Source organism: Carex rostrata, chromosome 10 (assembly GCF_964058835.1).
Source record: "Carex rostrata chromosome 10, lpCarRost1.2, whole genome shotgun sequence".
In the NCBI taxonomy this organism is placed as follows: Eukaryota; Viridiplantae; Streptophyta; class Magnoliopsida; order Poales; family Cyperaceae; genus Carex; species Carex rostrata.
Genome location: NC_135927.1, coordinates 3358033 through 3376391, shown reverse-complemented (window position 1 = coordinate 3376391; position 18359 = coordinate 3358033). Strand labels below are relative to the sequence as shown.

Sequence of the window (18359 nt, the reverse complement as noted above, 5' to 3'; positions counted from 1 at the left end):
CAGCGGCTCCATCTTGGTGCGGGAAAGGAGTAGCAAGGGTTTAGCGGAGCAATTCAGAAAATTGCCTTGAGGGGCTCGGATCAGCCGGTGCAGCGAAGGAGTAGCAAGGGTTTAGTGGAGCAATTCAGAAAATTTTGAATGAGGGTGCGGGAAAACCCTTCGACGGACTTGGAGGAATTTCACAATTTTTTTGTTTTGGACGGACTTGGAAAACCCTTAGCGGAGCAATTCATATCACCTAAGGTGATAGATTATTTCTGTTTTTATCCGGTCCGTCTAAATAGAACCTGTACAAATATTAAAGAACCTGTGCGTTTTATGAAAAGACTGGATTGGCCCGAAATGCAATCGGACAGTCCAAATATAAAGCACAAATATTATGTTACCTCAGAAGATATGGATTAGAGTCAGATAGCGCTGGTTGAAACTTTTTTGAGATAGTTGTTCAAATTTGAAATTTTTTTGATAGCGGTTATTTAAAGAAAAGCGGTGTTGATACTTGAATTTTTTTGGAAATTGCAAGATTCGATCCATTTATTATTCATGAAAAATATGTTGTAATTTTCAGAAATAATATTGAAATTATCATAATAGTTAATATTAAAATTATGATTTTATTATTGTATAATTTAAAATATATGAAATGAGTACGTGTTCAAATTAAAAACAAATTGTAGTCACATACAAATAACTTAACAAATATAAAATAAATTGTAACATAAATTGTAAAATAAATTATAGTCACATACAACACCGGTTATTTGACAAAACCGGTGCTAAATGTTTAACATACAACACCGGTTAATAATAATAAACCGGTGCTAAATATTTAGCACCGGTTTTTAGAAACAAACCGGTGTTGTATGTTAGACATTTAGCACCGGTTGTACATTTAACCGGTGCTAAGATACATACAACACCGGTTTTGTCAAATCCGGTGTTGTTTGACCGGTGCAGATTTGAAATTCTGTAGTAGTGATTGTACCTTTTATTATTCCCCTTAAGGTGCTGGCACATATACAAATCATGAAATCATTTTCAATGCATTATTGAATGACCGCATTGACCGATGAAGTCAAGTGGACCACATTTTAAAACGTTCAATTTAATTCGCTGAAAACTCAACCCCAGCATGTTCTCATGGAGGCCTTCTTGGAACAACCCCAATCTACCAAGCTCCACATGCATGATATGTGAAGCTTTATATTACCCACCTACTTATTTTGTATATTAAAATAATAAATTCTTTCTCCAGTTAGATCATTTTGTGTTGGTAGACGGGATTCATTCATTATTTATGCACTTAATACTATAACCACTAGTGGAAAATATGGAATCAGGATCGATATATACGCATATCAGTATCGGAATACAACCAATCCTGATGAAGGCAATACTGATACTATCAGGATCGGTTTTGTATTTTTTAAAGAACCGATCCAAATAGTAACTATTAGGATCGGTTGTTTATTCTAACCGATCTTAATAGCAGTTATCTGGATCGGTTTTTCTTAACGAACCGATCCTAATAGTTATATTCTGCATCGGTTTTTTTCATATCCTCATTCTTAAAAAAAAAAAAAAAAAAAACCCCTTTTAGGATCGGTTTTTATTTAAAAACCGATCCTAAAAGTTTTTTTTATTTTTTTATTTTTTTTATTTATAATCATAATTCCAAAAAAAATAAAAATTTAGGATCGGTTTTTATTTAAAAACCGATCCTAAAAGGTTTTTTTTTTTTTTTCAGATCATAATTCCAAAAAAAAATTTTTAGGATCGGTTTTTAAATAAAAACTGATCCTAAAAGTTTTTTTTTTTTTTAGAATTAGGATCGGTTATTTTAAACAACCGATCCTAATAGTAGTAATCTGGATCGGTTGTTTAAAATAACCAATCCTGATGTTTTATTGAAGCTAAAAAAATATTTTTATTTATTTGACTAGCTTCCATATATATTTTGCTAGCCAGCACCCAAATTTTTTTTTTTTTTGCACAATAAGAAGTAATAATCAAATATCATATACACATCCTAAATTAATTATCATACACATCTTAAACTATTACAAAAAATTCATGTACTTCATACAAAGTTTTGTGAAGCATTACATATTATAACAAGAAATTTAAATCCAAAAAATAATTAATTAACAAACATACAAGTGACTAATTGGACTATTTCTTCAATTAACACACATTTATGCAATATACACATTTATGCAATTAATGTAAAGCACAACAATAAAAAAATCAATAATTACCTCTTTTGCAATCACATCACTAGAGATTAAAAAAGACCCTAAAAACAAAAACAAAGGTAACAATTAGATGGAAAAACATTTTCCAATAAAAAATACAAAAAAAATGTGTTTTAAAAGTATAATAATGAGAAAATTAGATAAAGCTAATACCATGATAGTTGATCGGCCGGATGATTAAGTAACTTGAGAGAGATGTCCTCAAGACTGTAAAACAATATACAAACACCATTAATTAATTTTTGAAACAATAAAAAAAATTAAAAACTGGCACAATTGAGTCGGAGGTGCGAGAGGCTCGGCTTTGAGAGGAAGAGATGGAGAGAAAGAGAGAGAGAGAGACACGGAGGAGAGGGAGAGACGGAGACAGAGAGAGAGAGACAAAGAGTACTGAGGATTTGAGAGGGAGATACGGAGACACAGAGACAGACGCTAAATTGAAAATGAGAGGCGCGAAATGAAAATAAGAAGAACCCTAAGCAGGTTATATAGGGAGTTATCATTAGGATCGGTTGTTTATAAAAAACCGATCCTAATAGTTTCAGGATCGGTTGTTTTTTATAAAAAACCGATCCTGATACTATATTTTTTTTCAAAGTTGGTTCTGCAAAAAAAAAAAAATAGTATTTTTTTTTTTTGCAGAACCAACAATTCCAAAAAAAAATAGTATCAGGATTGGTTTTTTATAAAAAACCGATCCTGATACTTTATATGAGAAAAATTACTGAGGTAAACCCCACTCATATTGATGGTCTATCAACCATCAAACGGCTACCATTTATTTTCTTTTCTGTTTGGTAATGGATGTACATGGATATATATTAAGAAAAATGTGAAAAATATAAAAATTATTTATTTGTGTTTGTATGGCCAAATCAACTCTACCATGATCAATTTTGTACAATTTTATTATTATTAATGGCATCAAATTGTTAAATGGAATGCAGACCGTTCATTTCTGCATGATCATCTAACGGTGGGTCTGTAATTAAATCACATGTAATAATTTTTGAAATGATCAAGATATAACATGGAACATTAATAACGTAAAAGTGCCGAAGGCCCGACAACTGTTGTCACACCCCGCGGCCCAACGAGGCGCGACAGGTGCTTCTGCCGTAGACATACGGTTGCCCGTATGCCTACAAGGCAATTACGATATAATAGGAAATAAAAACACAAACAAACAACCAAACAAACAACCAAACAAACAAATAACATAAATCCCAGCTGGTCAGGTAATATCATACAAACCCGTATCTCGATGGATACGCATCACAAAATGACATAGAGACTATATATATACACAATCAAAACATAACTATATACATAATCTCTAATGTCAAAATACCAGACAGTCTAAGCAGCGGTGAAACCAGGCCTACCGACCTCGTGCCTCTCTCGGATCTGCCGAACCGGAACCTGAAAAATTAACCCAAAAAGGGGATGAGAAATAAATTCTCAGTGCGATAAATTTGCCACATTTCGTTCCTGGACTTGCAATCACAGATTATATTCAAAAATAAAACACAAATAAAGCTCAGATCAGTTTATAATAATATATAAACATGAACGCATAAACCCGACATCAATTAGGCAAATGAAATCACAAATCAGGATTTGTCAAAATGGAATTCAATCACACAATATTTGGTTTAACTCGAGCTCAAAATATCTGGTAGTAACTACAGATGTTCCACCAAACTGCAACTCATTTCGTTCCCACTCATCTGTAGTTACAGGCTTAACCGTTTAAGTAAAAGTCTGGTTCCATTTCATATCCGAAAAATCCATTTAAATCCAATTGAACGTCCAAACGCATTACCCCCTGGGTAATGCCTCCGATACACAAGTCACCCATAACCAAAATCATAATACAGAGTCACTTACCCCTCGTCCCAACCGGTACTGGGAACTGCCGAGGGCCAGACGATCTAAAGCTTTAGAACACTGGGCATCAAAGTCCATGCATAGACTTTGACAAATCCGAATTCACCCCCTGGGTGACGTCGCCACGATGGGAGACATTAATACCATATCCACCAACCGATGGTGAAATAAATCACGGTGACTTTTAATTCCAAATTAGATCATTCAGATCAACACAAATAATAACCATACCAGCATGCAGATCAATCAGATAAAACAATTCAAGTTTCAATTAATTTGGGCAATGCAATGTATATGCAACACAATTCGATAATGCAATTTAATCAATAAACAACATGTCAATCGAAACACAGTTTAATTCTGAATATAAAATATCAAACAAGTCCAGAAACCCCGCACCTGATCGAGTCACGTATCCCTCGCCTATGAATCGGACGTCTTGAAGGATCCGGAAATCTCTTGCCTTACCAAGTTACCACCTATTTTACACGTTTAATTGATTTATTTTATCACCATTATAACCATTCCATGTTACAATTCTTTCTTAGCTTTAGAAAATATAATCATGCTTTACATGTAAAGTTATGTATTCATGTCATGCATTTAAAAGAAATACTTATGCATCCATATCATGCAAATGGGTCATTTAAATCAAACTCATGATTTAGCTAAGTTGCTTTGTACCATGTTGCATTTATAACAAGTGCATGGTTCATATAAAACGATGTATCATGCATGCAAGTATATCATGCAAAATTTGTGGTTCAACTAACCCTAATTCGATCGATATACAATTGGTATTCGGTTTAATCAACAGATCTCGTTTTCTTATATATGTCAAGTTTATACGGTTAACTAATCAACAGATCGACAAAATTCGCAATTTCTCGAATTCATTACAAAACCCTAATTCCAGAATTTCAAGGTTTTAATCCATTAAACAAGAATCGATAAATTCCACAAGTTATGATTTACTCCATTAAATCCTAATTTCAATTATCAAACCCTAATTCGAGTTTCAAACGAAAATTCGACAAATCGAGAAAATTAGGGTTTCAAGAAGGGTTAAGAGAGTTAGAGATATACCAAATTGAGAGTTTGAAAGGATCGATAACTTGGTTCTGATCTCGAATCTCCAGACAGTTCGATCGATCTCGCGGCAATTAAGTTTCCTTTCTCTCTTTCTTTTCTTTTCCTTGCGCACACAACCACACCCTCATGCATCCCCCGAAATGAAAAGGGTCTCGGAAGGGAAGGGAAAAAGGGGTTTTATTAAGTTTTGGTTCTTTTGCAATTAAGCCCCTCCAATTTGCTAATATTACATAGTTGATGAATTTTGCATATAAACCCTCTTATATATTTTTATTGAAATAAAATTGTTATAACGTGACATTTCTCTCCCCCTTAAAATAAAGTTCAGTCCTCTGAACTTGATTTCGTACCTGAATCGTCGAATAACTCTGGATATTTTTCTCGGATGCTCTCCTCGAGCTCCCACGTCGCTTCCTTATCGGAATGGCGTCCCCATTTTACCAACACGAGCCGGATCACTTTGCTTCGTAGCCGTTGCTCTTTTCGATCCAATATCCGCATCGGTTCCTCTTGATAGGTCAGATCGTCTTGCATGTGTAAATCAGAATGGTCAATACAATGTGACGGATCTCGCACATATCTGCGCAGCTGTGATACATGAAACACCGGATGAACCCGGTCCAGCGCTGGTGGTAGCGCAAGCTCGTATGCTACCGGCCCAACTCGTCGCAAAATCTGAAACGGCCCAATATAACGAGGACTTAGCTTACCCGAAACACCAAATCTGTGTACGCCTCTGACAGGCGAAACTCGAAGCCATACGTGATCACCTTCTTGGAATTCCAACGGTCTTCGATGAATATCCGCGTATTTCCTTTGTCTTTCTTGAGCCGACTTGAGCCGACTCAGAACCATTTTCGTTTTCTTAGCAATTTCTTCTAACATTTGCGGCCCTGTAGGCGGATATGTACCCGCTGGTCCCCACCACAGCGGAGTACGGCACTGCTGCCCTGTCAGCGCCTCTTGCGGTGACATACCAATACTGGAGTGATAACTGTTGTTATATGCGAACTCCACCAGATACAAGTGATCAACCCACGAACCTTGTAAACTTAGCGCGCAGGAGCGCAACATGTCTTCCAATGTTTGGATAGTGCGCTCGGATTGACCGTCAGTCTGAGGATGATGCGTTGTACTAAATCGCAGCTTAGTACCCATTGTCTCTTGAAAGCTCTCCCAGAAATGAGAAGTAAACCGAGGATCTCGGGCCGAAATAATATTGCGCGAGCAACCGTGGTATTTGAATTGATATTTCAAGAACAAGTCTGCTAATTCTTGCCCCGATGTCTCGACTCGAAGCGGAATGAAATGAGCTATTTTCGTCAGCCGGTCCACAATAACCCAAATAGTGTTATATCTACCAACGGTTCTCGGAAATCCGGATACAAAATCCATTGTAATCGACTCAAATTTCCTCGTAGGTATTTCCAGCGGTCTTAATAATCCTGCTTTTCTCCGTCGATCTGCTTTAACTTGCTGACATATCTGACATTTTTCAACGTACCTTTGCACTTCTCGCTTCATTTTCGGCCACCAGAAATATTTCTTCAAATCTTGGTACATTTTTACTTCCCCCGGGTGAATAGCGTAACCCGAATCGTGCGCCTCCGATAAAATCAGATCTTTCAGTTCAGATGTACTTGGTACACAAATGCGGTCGTGAAACCGCAGGATGTCATCTCCTTGAACTTTAAACGGGGAATCAGCATTTGACTCGTAGTGCAGTTTATATTTCTGACATCTTGGATCATTCTGTTGCGCTGCACGAATCTGTTCGTGTAATTCTGATCGAATCTCCACCGCTGCTAGCACAACCGACGCAATTGCAGTTGCGCTAATTCCAACCTCACTTCTATTACACTTAGATGCAACTTCCAACGCTAAATCACGTGATGCGCCAACATGAATTTCCAATCTGCGCATTTCCTCAAGAAGATGCGCTTCACTTGTAATTACCGACGCTAGGTTTACCTGACTCTTTCTGCTTAACGCATCTGCTACACTGTTCGCTTTTCCTGCGTGATACTGGATATCCAAATCGTAGTCTTTCATCAATTCCAACCACCTTCTTTGCCTCAAATTCAATTCTTTTTGCGTGAAGATGTATTTCAGACTTTGATGATCGGTAAATATACGGCATCTCACGCCATACAGATAATGCCGCCAAATTTTCAGCGCAAATATCACCGCCGCTAACTCCAAGTCATGAGTCGGGTAGTTTTGCTCGTGCGGTCGCAATTGCCGAGATGCATAGGCAATTACATGATCATCTTGCATCAATACGCAACCCAACCCTGATCGAGATGCATCGGTGTAAACCGTATACTCTTTATCAGCAGTCGGCATAGCAAGAATCGGCGCGGATACCAGCCGACTCTTTAATTCCTCAAAACTTTTATCTTGCGCGGTACCCCAATCGAATTTCACGCCTTTATGCAACAATTTTGTAAGTGGCGCAGTTAACCGCGAAAACCCGAGTACAAATCTCCTGTAGTACCCGGCTAACCCCAGAAAGCTGCGAATTTCAGTAACTGTCTCCGGCCTCTTCCATTCAGTAACAGCCCGAATCTTTTCGGGATCCACCGCTAACCCTTGTCCCGAAACAACATGCCCCAGAAAAGTAACTTCATTCAACCAAAACTCACATTTCGAAAACTTTGCGAATAACTGATGTTCGCGCAATCTTTGCAAAACAATTCTAAGATGTACCTCATGTTCTTCTCGGGAGCGCGAATACACCAATATATCATCAATGAAAACCACAACTGTCGAATCCAATAAATCGTGAAACACGCGGTGCATCAAATCCATGAACGCTGCCGGTGCGTTCGTCAGCCCAAACGGCATAACAAGGTATTCATAATGCCCGTACCTTGTACGGAATGCTGTTTTGTCCACGTCGCTCGACCGAATCCTCAACTGGTGATACCCTGTTCTCAGATCAATCTTTGAATATATCGAAGATCCCTGCAACTGATCAAACAGATCATCAATCCGAGGTAACGGATATTTATTTTTCACTGTTACCTTATTCAGCTCGCGGTAATCAATGCATAATCGCAATGTTCCATCTTTCTTCTTGACAAACAGCACTGGCGCGCCCCACGGCGACGTGCTGGGTCTGATAAATCCATTCTCCAACATGTCTTCCAACTGCGCCTTAAGTTCTTTCAGTTCTGCCGGTGCCATTCGATACGGTGCCTTTGAAATCGGTGTTGTGCCCGGTACCAGTTCGATACCGAACTCCACTTCTCGCTCAGGTGGTAACCCCACAATCTCTTCCGGAAATACATCCACAAATTCTGAAACCACCGGTATAGTGCTGATCTCTGGAACTGCCGCAGCCGCATAAACCACGGCCGCCAGATAAGCTGTACACCCTGTTTCTAATAAATGTCTCACTTCTACAGCAGAAACACACGGTGTTAGTTCCCCCATTTCTCTACATTTCAAAATACACGACATACCTCTTGAATTCGCAAAATGAATCCGTCGATGCGGACAGTCAATGGTTGCCGCGTGCCTCGTCAACCAATCCATTCCCAGCAATACATCATACCCCATAATATCCATAACCAACAAATCAGCCTCGAATTCCCTTCCGTCTACTTTAATATTTCGGTTTCGGCATATAGTAATTTCTCGATCAGTTGAACCAAATGGGGTTTGAACGTTTAAAACTTGGTTACTCGTCTCAATTGGCCAACTACACTTTTCTACGAACACCCTCGACACAACAGAATGACTGCACCCCGTATCAATCAAACAATACGCATCATGATCAGATATAGAGAGTATACCTGTCATGACATCGGTCTGGCCACCTCCCTGCGCAGTTGCAGCGTTGCGCGAAGTTCCAGCGATGTTAAGCGCATGCGCCGCCGCCCTGCCGTCGTTCCTGCCGGCGCTGCCGGCACTGCCAGCGCCGCTAACCCTGCCGATGCTACCAACGCTGCTAGCCCTGCTAGCGTTAGCCCCGCTAGCTTGAAATGCGCCACGTCCGCGCCACGTCGGCGCGCCGCGCCCAACGCTAGCCGACCCTCCCGCGCTACTAGCGCCTTGCATCCTCATAAGCGCATTCGGGCATTCCCTCGCCCAATGTCCCGCGCTACCACACACGAAACAAGTGCTAGTCTTGCGCCTACACTCAACCTCATCGTGCGCTTGGTTGCACGATCGGCACCATTGCGAAGGCATCACCGGTTTAAAACCCGGCATAGAGATCTGTCTGAATGGGGGTCTCCGCGCCATATTCGGCCGAGGGGGTCTAGCAACTGATGGTCCTCCCCTCGACTTCGACACTTGCCTGCTCTGATCTTCTCGCTGTTTCACATTTCTTTCAGCCACTTGCGTCTTTCTCCTCTTACCATGCATTTCAACCTGTTCAGCGTGATCCATCATTGCTTGTAACTCCGTCGCCATTGGAGTATCCACGATCATAGAAATATGCCCATCCAACCCATCCAAGTATTGCCTATTATATCTTTCCATATCATTTCTTATATCCGTAGCATAGCGCGACAAGGCCAGAAATTCACTATTGTATTCCACCACCGGACGCCCATCTTGCCTTAACTCCAAAAATTTTCTCCGCAGCGCTTCACGCTGTATATTGCTCAGAAACCTCCTATTAAACTGTTGTTCGAACCATTCCCAAAGAATCCTCGCTTCATCCCCGTCATAATTGCGTCGGGCCCCGTCCCACCAGAATCTAGCATCACTCTCCAACTGCTGCTCAACTAACTCCACTTTATCTTCCTCGGGGGCACGGCATAAATTCAGCTTTGCATTTATCTGCGCCAGCCATTCCTCAGCTACCGCATACCCGCCGGTTCCATCATAACGCGGCGGATTCAAGCGCAGAAATGCATCATATAACCTTCTGAAATCTTCGGGTGCCCCACCGTGAGCCACCGGTGCGGCATCCCGCATCTGTGCTTGACGACCTCTCTCATAGGCCGTAATTAACCGGTCATCCAAGTCCCGGTCTCTACCCGGCGCTCTACCAGCTCCTCCAGCGCCACCAGCCCCTCCAGCACCTCCAGCACCAGCTGGACCAGCCCCAGCCTGATCCACAACTGGCTCGATAACTATTTCCGGATTAGGTTCGGGATTCCTCCGAGGTCTGCCTCTACCTCGGTGTGTTTCCATTTTCTGAATAAACAAAGTTAGTTTATAACATTCTATATTCCTTATTTATCATACGAAATTCGTATAGTCGTGCCGGCCCCAATTAATGCGCATACCACTCTCGTATCCAAACAAGTCTGGTTCAGGTTCTAAACCATGCTCTGATACCACCCGGGGAAGACCTGTCACACCCCGCGGCCCAACGAGGCGCGACAGGTGCTTCTGCCGTAGACATACGGTTGCCCGTATGCCTACAAGGCAATTACGATATAATAGGAAATAAAAATACAAACAAACAACCAAACAAACAACCAAACAAACAAATAACATAAATCCCAGCTGGTCAGGTAATATCATACAAACCCGTATCTCGATGGATACGCATCACAAAATGACATAGAGACTATATATATACACAATCAAAACATAACTATATACATAATCTCTAATGTCAAAATACCAGACAGTCTAAGCAGCGGTGAAACCAGGCCTACCGACCTCGTGCCTCTCTCAGATCTGCCGAACCGGAACCTGAAAAATTAACCCAAAAAGGGGATGAGAAATAAATTCTCAGTGCGATAAATTTGCCACATTTCGTTCCTGGACTTGCAATCACAGATTATATTAAAAAATAAAACACAAATAAAGCTCAGATCAGTTTATAATAATATATAAACATGAATGCATAAACCCGACATCAATTAGGCAAATGAAATCACAAATCAGGATTTGTCAAAATGGAATTCAATCACACAATATTTGGTTTAACTCGAGCTCAAAATATCTGGTAGTAACTACAGATGTTCCACCAAACTGCAACTCATTTCGTTCCCACTCATCTGTAGTTACAGGCTTAACCGTTTAAGTAAAAGTCTGGTTCCATTTCATATCCGAAAAATCCATTTAAATCCAATTGAACGTCCAAACGCATTACTCCCTGGGTAATGCCTCCGATACACAAGTCACCCATAACCAAAATCATAATACAGAGTCACTTACCCCTCGTCCCAACTGGTACTGGGAACTGCCAAGGGCCAGACGATCTAAAGCTTTAGAACACTGGGCATCAAAGTCCATGCATAGACTTTGACAAATCCGAATTCACCCCCTGGGTGACGTCGCCACGATGGGAGACATTAATACCATATCCACCAACCGATGGTGAAATAAATCACGGTGACTTTTAATTCCAAATTAGATCATTCAGATCAACACAAATAATAACCATACCAGCATGCAGATCAATCAGATAAAACAATTCAAGTTTCAATTAATTTGGGCAATGCAATGTATATGCAACACAATTCGATAATGCAATTTAATCAATAAACAACATGTCAATCGAAACACAGTTTAATTCTGAATATAAAATATCAAACAAGTCCAGAAACCCCGCACCTGATCGAGTCACGTATCCCTCGCCTATGAATCGGACGTCTTGAAGGATCCGGAAATCTCTTGCCTTACCAAGTTACCACCTATTTTACACGTTTAATTGATTTATTTTATCACCATTATAACCATTCCATGTTACAATTCTTTCTTAGCTTTAGAAAATATAATCATGCTTTACATGTAAAGTTATGTATTCATGTCATGCATTTAAAAGAAATACTTATGCATCCATATCATGCAAATGGGTCATTTAAATCAAACTCATGATTTAGCTAAGTTGCTTTGTACCATGTTGCATTTATAACAAGTGCATGGTTCATATAAAACGATGTATCATGCATGCAAGTATATCATGCAAAATTTGTGGTTCAACTAACCCTAATTCGATCGATATTCAATTGGTATTCGGTTTAAGCAACAGATCTCGTTTTCTTATATATGTCAAGTTTATACGGTTAACTAATCAACAGATCGACAAAATTCGCAATTTCTCGAATTCATTACAAAACCCTAATTCCAGAATTTCAAGGTTTTAATCCATTAAACAAGAATCGATAAATTCCACAAGTTATGATTTACTCCATTAAATCCTAATTTCAATTATCAAACCCTAATTCGAGTTTCAAACGAAAATTCGACAAATCGAGAAAATTAGGGTTTCAAGAAGGGTTAAGAGAGTTAGAGATATACCAAATTGAGAGTTTGAAAGGATCGATAACTTGGTTCTGATCTCGAATCTCCAGACAGTTCGATCGATCTCGCGGCAATTAAGTTTCCTTTCTCTCTTTCTTTTCTTTTCCTTGCGCACACAACCACACCCTCATGCATCCCCCGAAATGAAAAGGGTCTCGGAAGGGAAGGGAAAAAGGGGTTTTATTAAGTTTTGGTTCTTTTGCAATTAAGCCCCTCCAATTTGCTAATATTACATAGTTGATGAATTTTGCATATAAACCCTCTTATATATTTTTATTGTAATAAAATTGTTATAACGTGACAACTGTAAGTCTTGATCCAACGTAAACTATTTACGGCCGTGCGATGTTGCTATATTGTTTTGCTTTGATGAACTAGTAAATGAATCCCGAATTGTATCAAATTTTATAATGGTGAAATTAATATGACGTTCTTTCATTTTAACGGTTCCGATCGACCAAATGCTGATGTTCGTATCCGTTCCTTCACAACCCCACACAACAAGGGTTCAAGTCCTATGTATATTATTATATGGCACAAGTCATTGATGCATCATGCATGATTGTCTAAAAAAATTCAATAGTCAAAATGACTTCAAAATGAAATATCAATGTCAAATAATTAATTATATTATCACATAAATTTTAATAATATAAATTACATTAATTTTCATCAAAAAAAATTTATAATTGAACCATATGCCATATACAACAGCCATATATATATTCTATTAATCACCACACTAATTACATATAACACAAATGCCTAATTACATATACTTCTCAATATTAAAATTACAAACATAAAAATTTTAAAATATTGAAAAAAAACTAATTATAAAATGAAATTTGCTATCTCAATTTTGAAGCTGTCACTGTGCCAATTTGCTTTCAATCCGAACAGAGCATTTTAGACTACATACAGTGCACCACACAAAGTTGGTTCTGCAAAAAAAAAAAATAGTATTAGAATTGGTTATTTGAAATAACTGATTCTAATACTATTTTTTTTTCAAAGTTGGTTCTGCAAAAAAAAAAAAAAAAAAAAAAAAAACGATCCTGATAGTATCTGGATCGGTTTTTAGCAATAAAACCGATCCAGATACTATCAGGATCGGCTATTATGTACAGAACCGATCCAGATGCTATTTTATGATATATTTTAATTTGTTAGATGTATTTAAGTTATCTGGATCGGTTATTATGTATAGACCCGATCCAGATACTATTTTCTGATATATTTCAATTAATAAGATTTATTTGAGATATTTCAATTATCAGGATCGGATTTTTGTTAGAACCGATCCTGATACTATCAGGATCGGGTTTTATAAACAACCGACCCAGATAGTTGAATTATTAAGATCGGTTATTTAGAATAACTGATCCTGATAGTATCAGGATCAGTTCTAACAAAAAACCGATCCTGAAAGTTCATAAATCAGGATCGGTTGACAATAAAACCCGATCTGAATAGTTTTTAAGATCATTTTTTTTAAAAACCGATCCTGAAAGTTCAAATACCTTTTAGGATCGGTTGGCTCATATAACCGATCCAAATAGGCCGATCCTGATTCCAGTTTTTACACTAGTGAACAGAAAAAATAATTAAAATTTATCTACCTCTGGTATCTATCATATGAGTATCACATGACATTTAAACTTACCTATTATCATATTCGATGCATACATTATAAATATTAGAAAAAGTATGCCAACAGGTCCAATTGGACAGCACAGCTAGAATCGAACCGAATCGAGCTTACCTCAGTTTGAGTTTGAGTTTGAAGAAGATTCGAACCGAATTAGTTTGATTAGTTACCTGACGATCTAAGTTCCAGAGGCTGACCGTTGCCAGGACCGTCATAATGGTTTAATTCTGTCAGCCTGTACACCTTTTGTATTTTGGCCGTCGTTTGGTCATACGAACTCTAATTTGAGTAAATCAAACTTGAAATTTCCAGAAGACCGATATCTACAACTTCTAAGTATTAACTATGTTCAAAATATGAACGGATGGATCGCTATGTTCTGTGGAAGACAGACGTCAGATATAGTAACTTCTACAAACCTAGATTTGCTTATCTTTCTTGGGGGTGCCCTAGTCGTCAATCATCTTTTTCTCAACTCAAATAGAGATACCTTGGTTGCTTGATCTTGAAACTTCAATACTCATTCAACAACCGAAAATATACTCCACCATACTCAATCTATTGTAAGAATTAGAGTGATTTGTGAGAGATTTTTTATTCATTCAAACCCTAGATTTTTTTTTGTTATTTAATTAAACGGAATTTATCATCGAGAGGTACAATACACGGATTTAAATACAATAAAATTACATTCCCTGTCATCCATGTGCCTTATATAAATAGAGCAGCTTGTGAATGAATATATTGCTTGCTTACACTTCATTACCAAACAAACAAAAAGACAACAATTGTTAGAATGGGAGAGAACAGAGGTTGCATTGCATTTTTTGCGACCTATAGACCACCGGTGCCTCTGGACATATTCTCTTGTCCAGTTGAACCAAAATCCTTTGAAGACGAGCTTAGCTTAACTGATGGCCAGTCATACAACTACAACTGCCAAGTCATTCCACCGGCAGCTCTTAAGACGATTATCAAACGTCCGAAATTGGCTTCTGAAGCCAAAGAAGCTGACGTTGATTCAGGCCATCTCACCGGCTTGATTTTTGTTTCTGAAAGAGACAAAAACCTCGAAACACTTCACATAGCTCTCTGCCTCGCTGAACAACCGCCTAAAGTCAAAATCTTCAGTTTGGCCGATATCTACGGCACCGATTCATTCAATGGTGTTCGCCTAGAAGACAGTGGCTGCTTTGGCGGTGGTTATCAGATGGGCAGTCGCACAATTGATCATTTCCTCATCTACGTATCCACTAAAGAGCCGGTAAAACTCCGTCGGAGCCCCTGGAATGTTGTATATAAAATCAATCTTAAAACAGGGGAAACTATGCGCGTCACTCCACAAGGTACTTTTTTCATCCTTCTATATATTTTATCTATTAACTTTTAATCATGTTTGTACATATAGCAAAAAAATGAGATTTTCTCTTCAGTAATTTCATATTCATATATATGTCAACAGGGGAATTTGATTTAAGTCCCTCCGTGTCACCGTCTGGAAAGAAGATAGCAGTAGCTTCATTTGCAGGAAAGGGTTGGCATGGCGCCATTGAGGATTTAGAGACTGACATTTATGTGATGAATGTTGACGAGTCAAACTTGGGGTGGGAACGCAAGAGAGTGATAGTAAATGGTGGCTGGCCAACATGGGGAAGTGATAATGTCTTATTCTTCCACAGAAAGGAATATGCTGATGCCAAAAAAGAAAAACCGATAGCTTGGCGTGTGTTTCGACATGATATAAATGCCAATAAAACCATCCCTGTCACTCCAGATAAATTTCATGCTGTAACTCCTGCAGCCATCAATGAAACCAAAGTGGCTGTGGCAACCATGCGTCTGAAATCAGAGTTTAAAGATGAACGCACAGAAGATCAGTACCGGCATATTGAGATCTTTCATATAAATATGCTAGATAAACCAATACAAATCACTCGAAAAATCAATCCTAAAGCTGACCATTTCAATCCCTTTATCATCGATAAGGGAAATCGCATAGGTTACCATCGTTGCAGCTTCAATAGTTGCAAGGTACTAAATTGATTCTTGTACTTTAAAGAAATTCATTTGTTTTTCTCTCCCTGTGCATATATAATTGAAATTGAGACTTTTAGTCTTTTACCTGTGCAGATCAACAGTCTTGTAGGAAAAGATTTCGACAAGATCCAGTCGCCGCATAAAGATGTAGGCTTGTTTAGGGTATCTGGTGCATTTCCAACATTTTCCACAGATGGCAAAAAACTCGCGTTCGTCGATAATGAGTTCAGGAATGTGTGGGTAGCTGACAGCGATGGATTGCGTATTGCCTACAGGGTGCATATAAACTCACATCATATCTATTGATTGCAAAATATATGTTCAAATCTGGTCTTATTCCTGATTTTTCATTTGCTTACGATGGTTTAAATTTGTCGGTGTAGGGTAAAGGCCCAAACAACTTCTTCTCGCCAGTTTGGAACCAAAATCCAGACTTGGATATATTGTATTTATGCATGGGAACAGCTTTCACTAAAACAGAAAAATTGGAAATCGTTGCAATACCCGATGCATCAAGTGGTAGCGGGCAACGTCGACAGCTCACAAAGGGAAATTACAATAATGCTTTCCCATCCACCGATCCACAAGGTATGTAATTAATTGGATTGCCAAGTAATTCTAAAACACAAGTGCTTTTCTTCTTTCCAATATGACATGTAGTTCGTGAATTTGTGATCAGCTTATCCATTTAAGTTTTTAGTATTCTATTACTTGGTAACAGTTCCGCCTAAAAGTTTTAGTTCATATGTGAACACAATTCTGATACCTTGGTTTTCCAATTATAGGTAGAAAAACTTTAACAACATAAATATTGCTCACCAGCTCACAATAATTAATTTCAATCTAAGGTTTTTTTAGAGAGCCAAGATCCAACATTCGGAGTAGTCAATTTTTCTATCATAAATCCGAATGCTCCATACTTCCTGACCAAACTCTCAATCTAATCAGTTATTTTCTTAAATTGTCAAAATTACATCCCGTAATTTTTATATATAGTTTCTACTATTTATTTGATCTGGTTAATAATTGTTATAGGAAAAAGGCTAGTTTTCCGATCCACAAGAGAGGGGGGACCTAATTTAAACAAGAATCTATATATAATGGAGAATGCAGAAGTTGGGGAGTACTCTGGGGGCAAGACAAAAAGACTAACAAATGGGCCTTGGACTGACACACATTGCCAATGGTCGCCAAATGGAAACTGGATAGTGTTCTCGTCAACCCGCGATAAGCCCGAAGGTGCACCACCATTCGACAACGGTCTTGATCCAGGATACTTTGCAGTTTATCTAGTGAATGCGAACGATCCAAATTATCCGGTGGTAAGAGTGCTAAGGAGCGGAAATGATATTGCTGGGCATGTGAACCATCCGGTCTTCAGTCCAGATGGAAAAAGCATTGTTGTAACTTCAGATCTCGCTGCTGTGTCGGTTGAACCGATTTCATTACCTCTCTTACAGCACTCTGTAAGGCCTTACGGAGAAATCTTTTCTGTTGATATCGACCCAGATAACATAAACAAAAATAAGGATGTGAGTGAGTTCCATCGCATTACGCATAGTAGATACGAGAATTCGACTCCTAATTGGACAAAATTCTCAACTGGGGATCCAAATGCACAATGGAATGGACGGCTCTTGAAGGGGCCTAATTATGTACCAGCATGCCCGTATTTACGTCCTGGTGGAGGAGAAAGTTGGCACATGACTGGTCAACTATGCATTGGAAAAAGATGCTGTTGATTGCTCTTCTGCTCCTTACAACACATGCATCAATGTTTACTCCTGTATTTTTCTATTTCCATTGTTCCAATAAATGTAGCTTCATGGCTACATAACTCGACCATAATTTCTTTCTGTTTTCAAGCTTTGTTTGTTTCTGAATTGCACTTGGGATGCATTTTTTGTACTCTTTAATATTACTCAAAGTTTCTTCGGAATGCTAATTTTCATTGTTTATTTGAATTGTTAACTCTTATGTGCATCTTCTATCTATCTGTGAACGATAAACATCAATTTCAATTCAAACATGCATATATGTAGGATCCCATTTATTAAAGGGATAAAAAAAAATATTAAAATTAGAGAGGTCGAATAATTAATGCATTATAATTTTTATTTTCTTAATCAGAGTAGGCCGATTTTATTTTATCTAAAGTGTCAAAACAAAAAATAAAAATTCAAACCATAGAAGGATAAATTGGCCTATTCAAACCG

At 38.5% G+C, this 18359-nt stretch overlaps 2 protein-coding genes and 1 long non-coding RNA gene across 3 annotated transcripts; 1 reads left to right on the top strand and 2 right to left on the bottom strand.

Annotated features, from left to right (window-relative positions):
* Positions 1 to 3452: 3452 nt before the first annotated feature.
* LOC144561022 (uncharacterized) lies at positions 3453 to 10629 on the bottom strand. Its single transcript, XM_078310242.1, has 2 exons — positions 9038 to 10629; positions 3453 to 3677 (listed from the first exon to the last, which is right to left on the bottom strand). Exons 1-2 carry the CDS (start codon positions 10386 to 10388, stop codon positions 3637 to 3639), a joined length of 1392 nt encoding a protein of 463 aa, XP_078166368.1. The 5' UTR covers positions 10389 to 10629; the 3' UTR covers positions 3453 to 3636.
* Positions 10630 to 10673: 44 nt separating this feature from the next.
* Positions 10674 to 12496, bottom strand: LOC144560867 (uncharacterized). The gene is made up of 3 exons (XR_013513503.1): positions 12453 to 12496; positions 11217 to 11845; positions 10674 to 11161 (listed from the first exon to the last, which is right to left on the bottom strand). It is a non-coding gene; the product is annotated as an uncharacterized LOC144560867 (long non-coding RNA).
* A 2340-nt stretch (positions 12497 to 14836) lies between these two features.
* LOC144560103 (uncharacterized) lies at positions 14837 to 17922 on the top strand. The gene is made up of 5 exons (XM_078309255.1): positions 14837 to 15452; positions 15569 to 16137; positions 16237 to 16419; positions 16527 to 16731; positions 17179 to 17922. Exons 1-5 carry the CDS (start codon positions 14903 to 14905, stop codon positions 17883 to 17885), a joined length of 2214 nt encoding a protein of 737 aa, XP_078165381.1. The 5' UTR covers positions 14837 to 14902; the 3' UTR covers positions 17886 to 17922.
* Positions 17923 to 18359: the final 437 nt, after the last annotated feature.

What these genes read in the sequence shown, in the direction of transcription:
- LOC144561022 (XM_078310242.1), bottom strand. Translation starts at nt 10,388, where the DNA reads ATGGAAACACACCGAGGTAGAGGCAGACCTCGGAGGAATCCCGAACCT. An exon ending in CCAGACCGATGTCATGACAG is followed by an intron (nt 3,678 to 9,037) that starts GTATACTCTCTA and finishes TTAATTTTTCAG; the next exon opens with GTTCCGGTTCGGCAGATCCG.
- LOC144560103 (XM_078309255.1), top strand. Translation starts at nt 14,903, where the DNA reads ATGGGAGAGAACAGAGGTTGCATTGCATTTTTTGCGACCTATAGACCA. An exon ending in TATGCGCGTCACTCCACAAG is followed by an intron (nt 15,453 to 15,568) that starts GTACTTTTTTCA and finishes ATATGTCAACAG; the next exon opens with GGGAATTTGATTTAAGTCCC. An exon ending in GCAGCTTCAATAGTTGCAAG is followed by an intron (nt 16,138 to 16,236) that starts GTACTAAATTGA and finishes TTACCTGTGCAG; the next exon opens with ATCAACAGTCTTGTAGGAAA.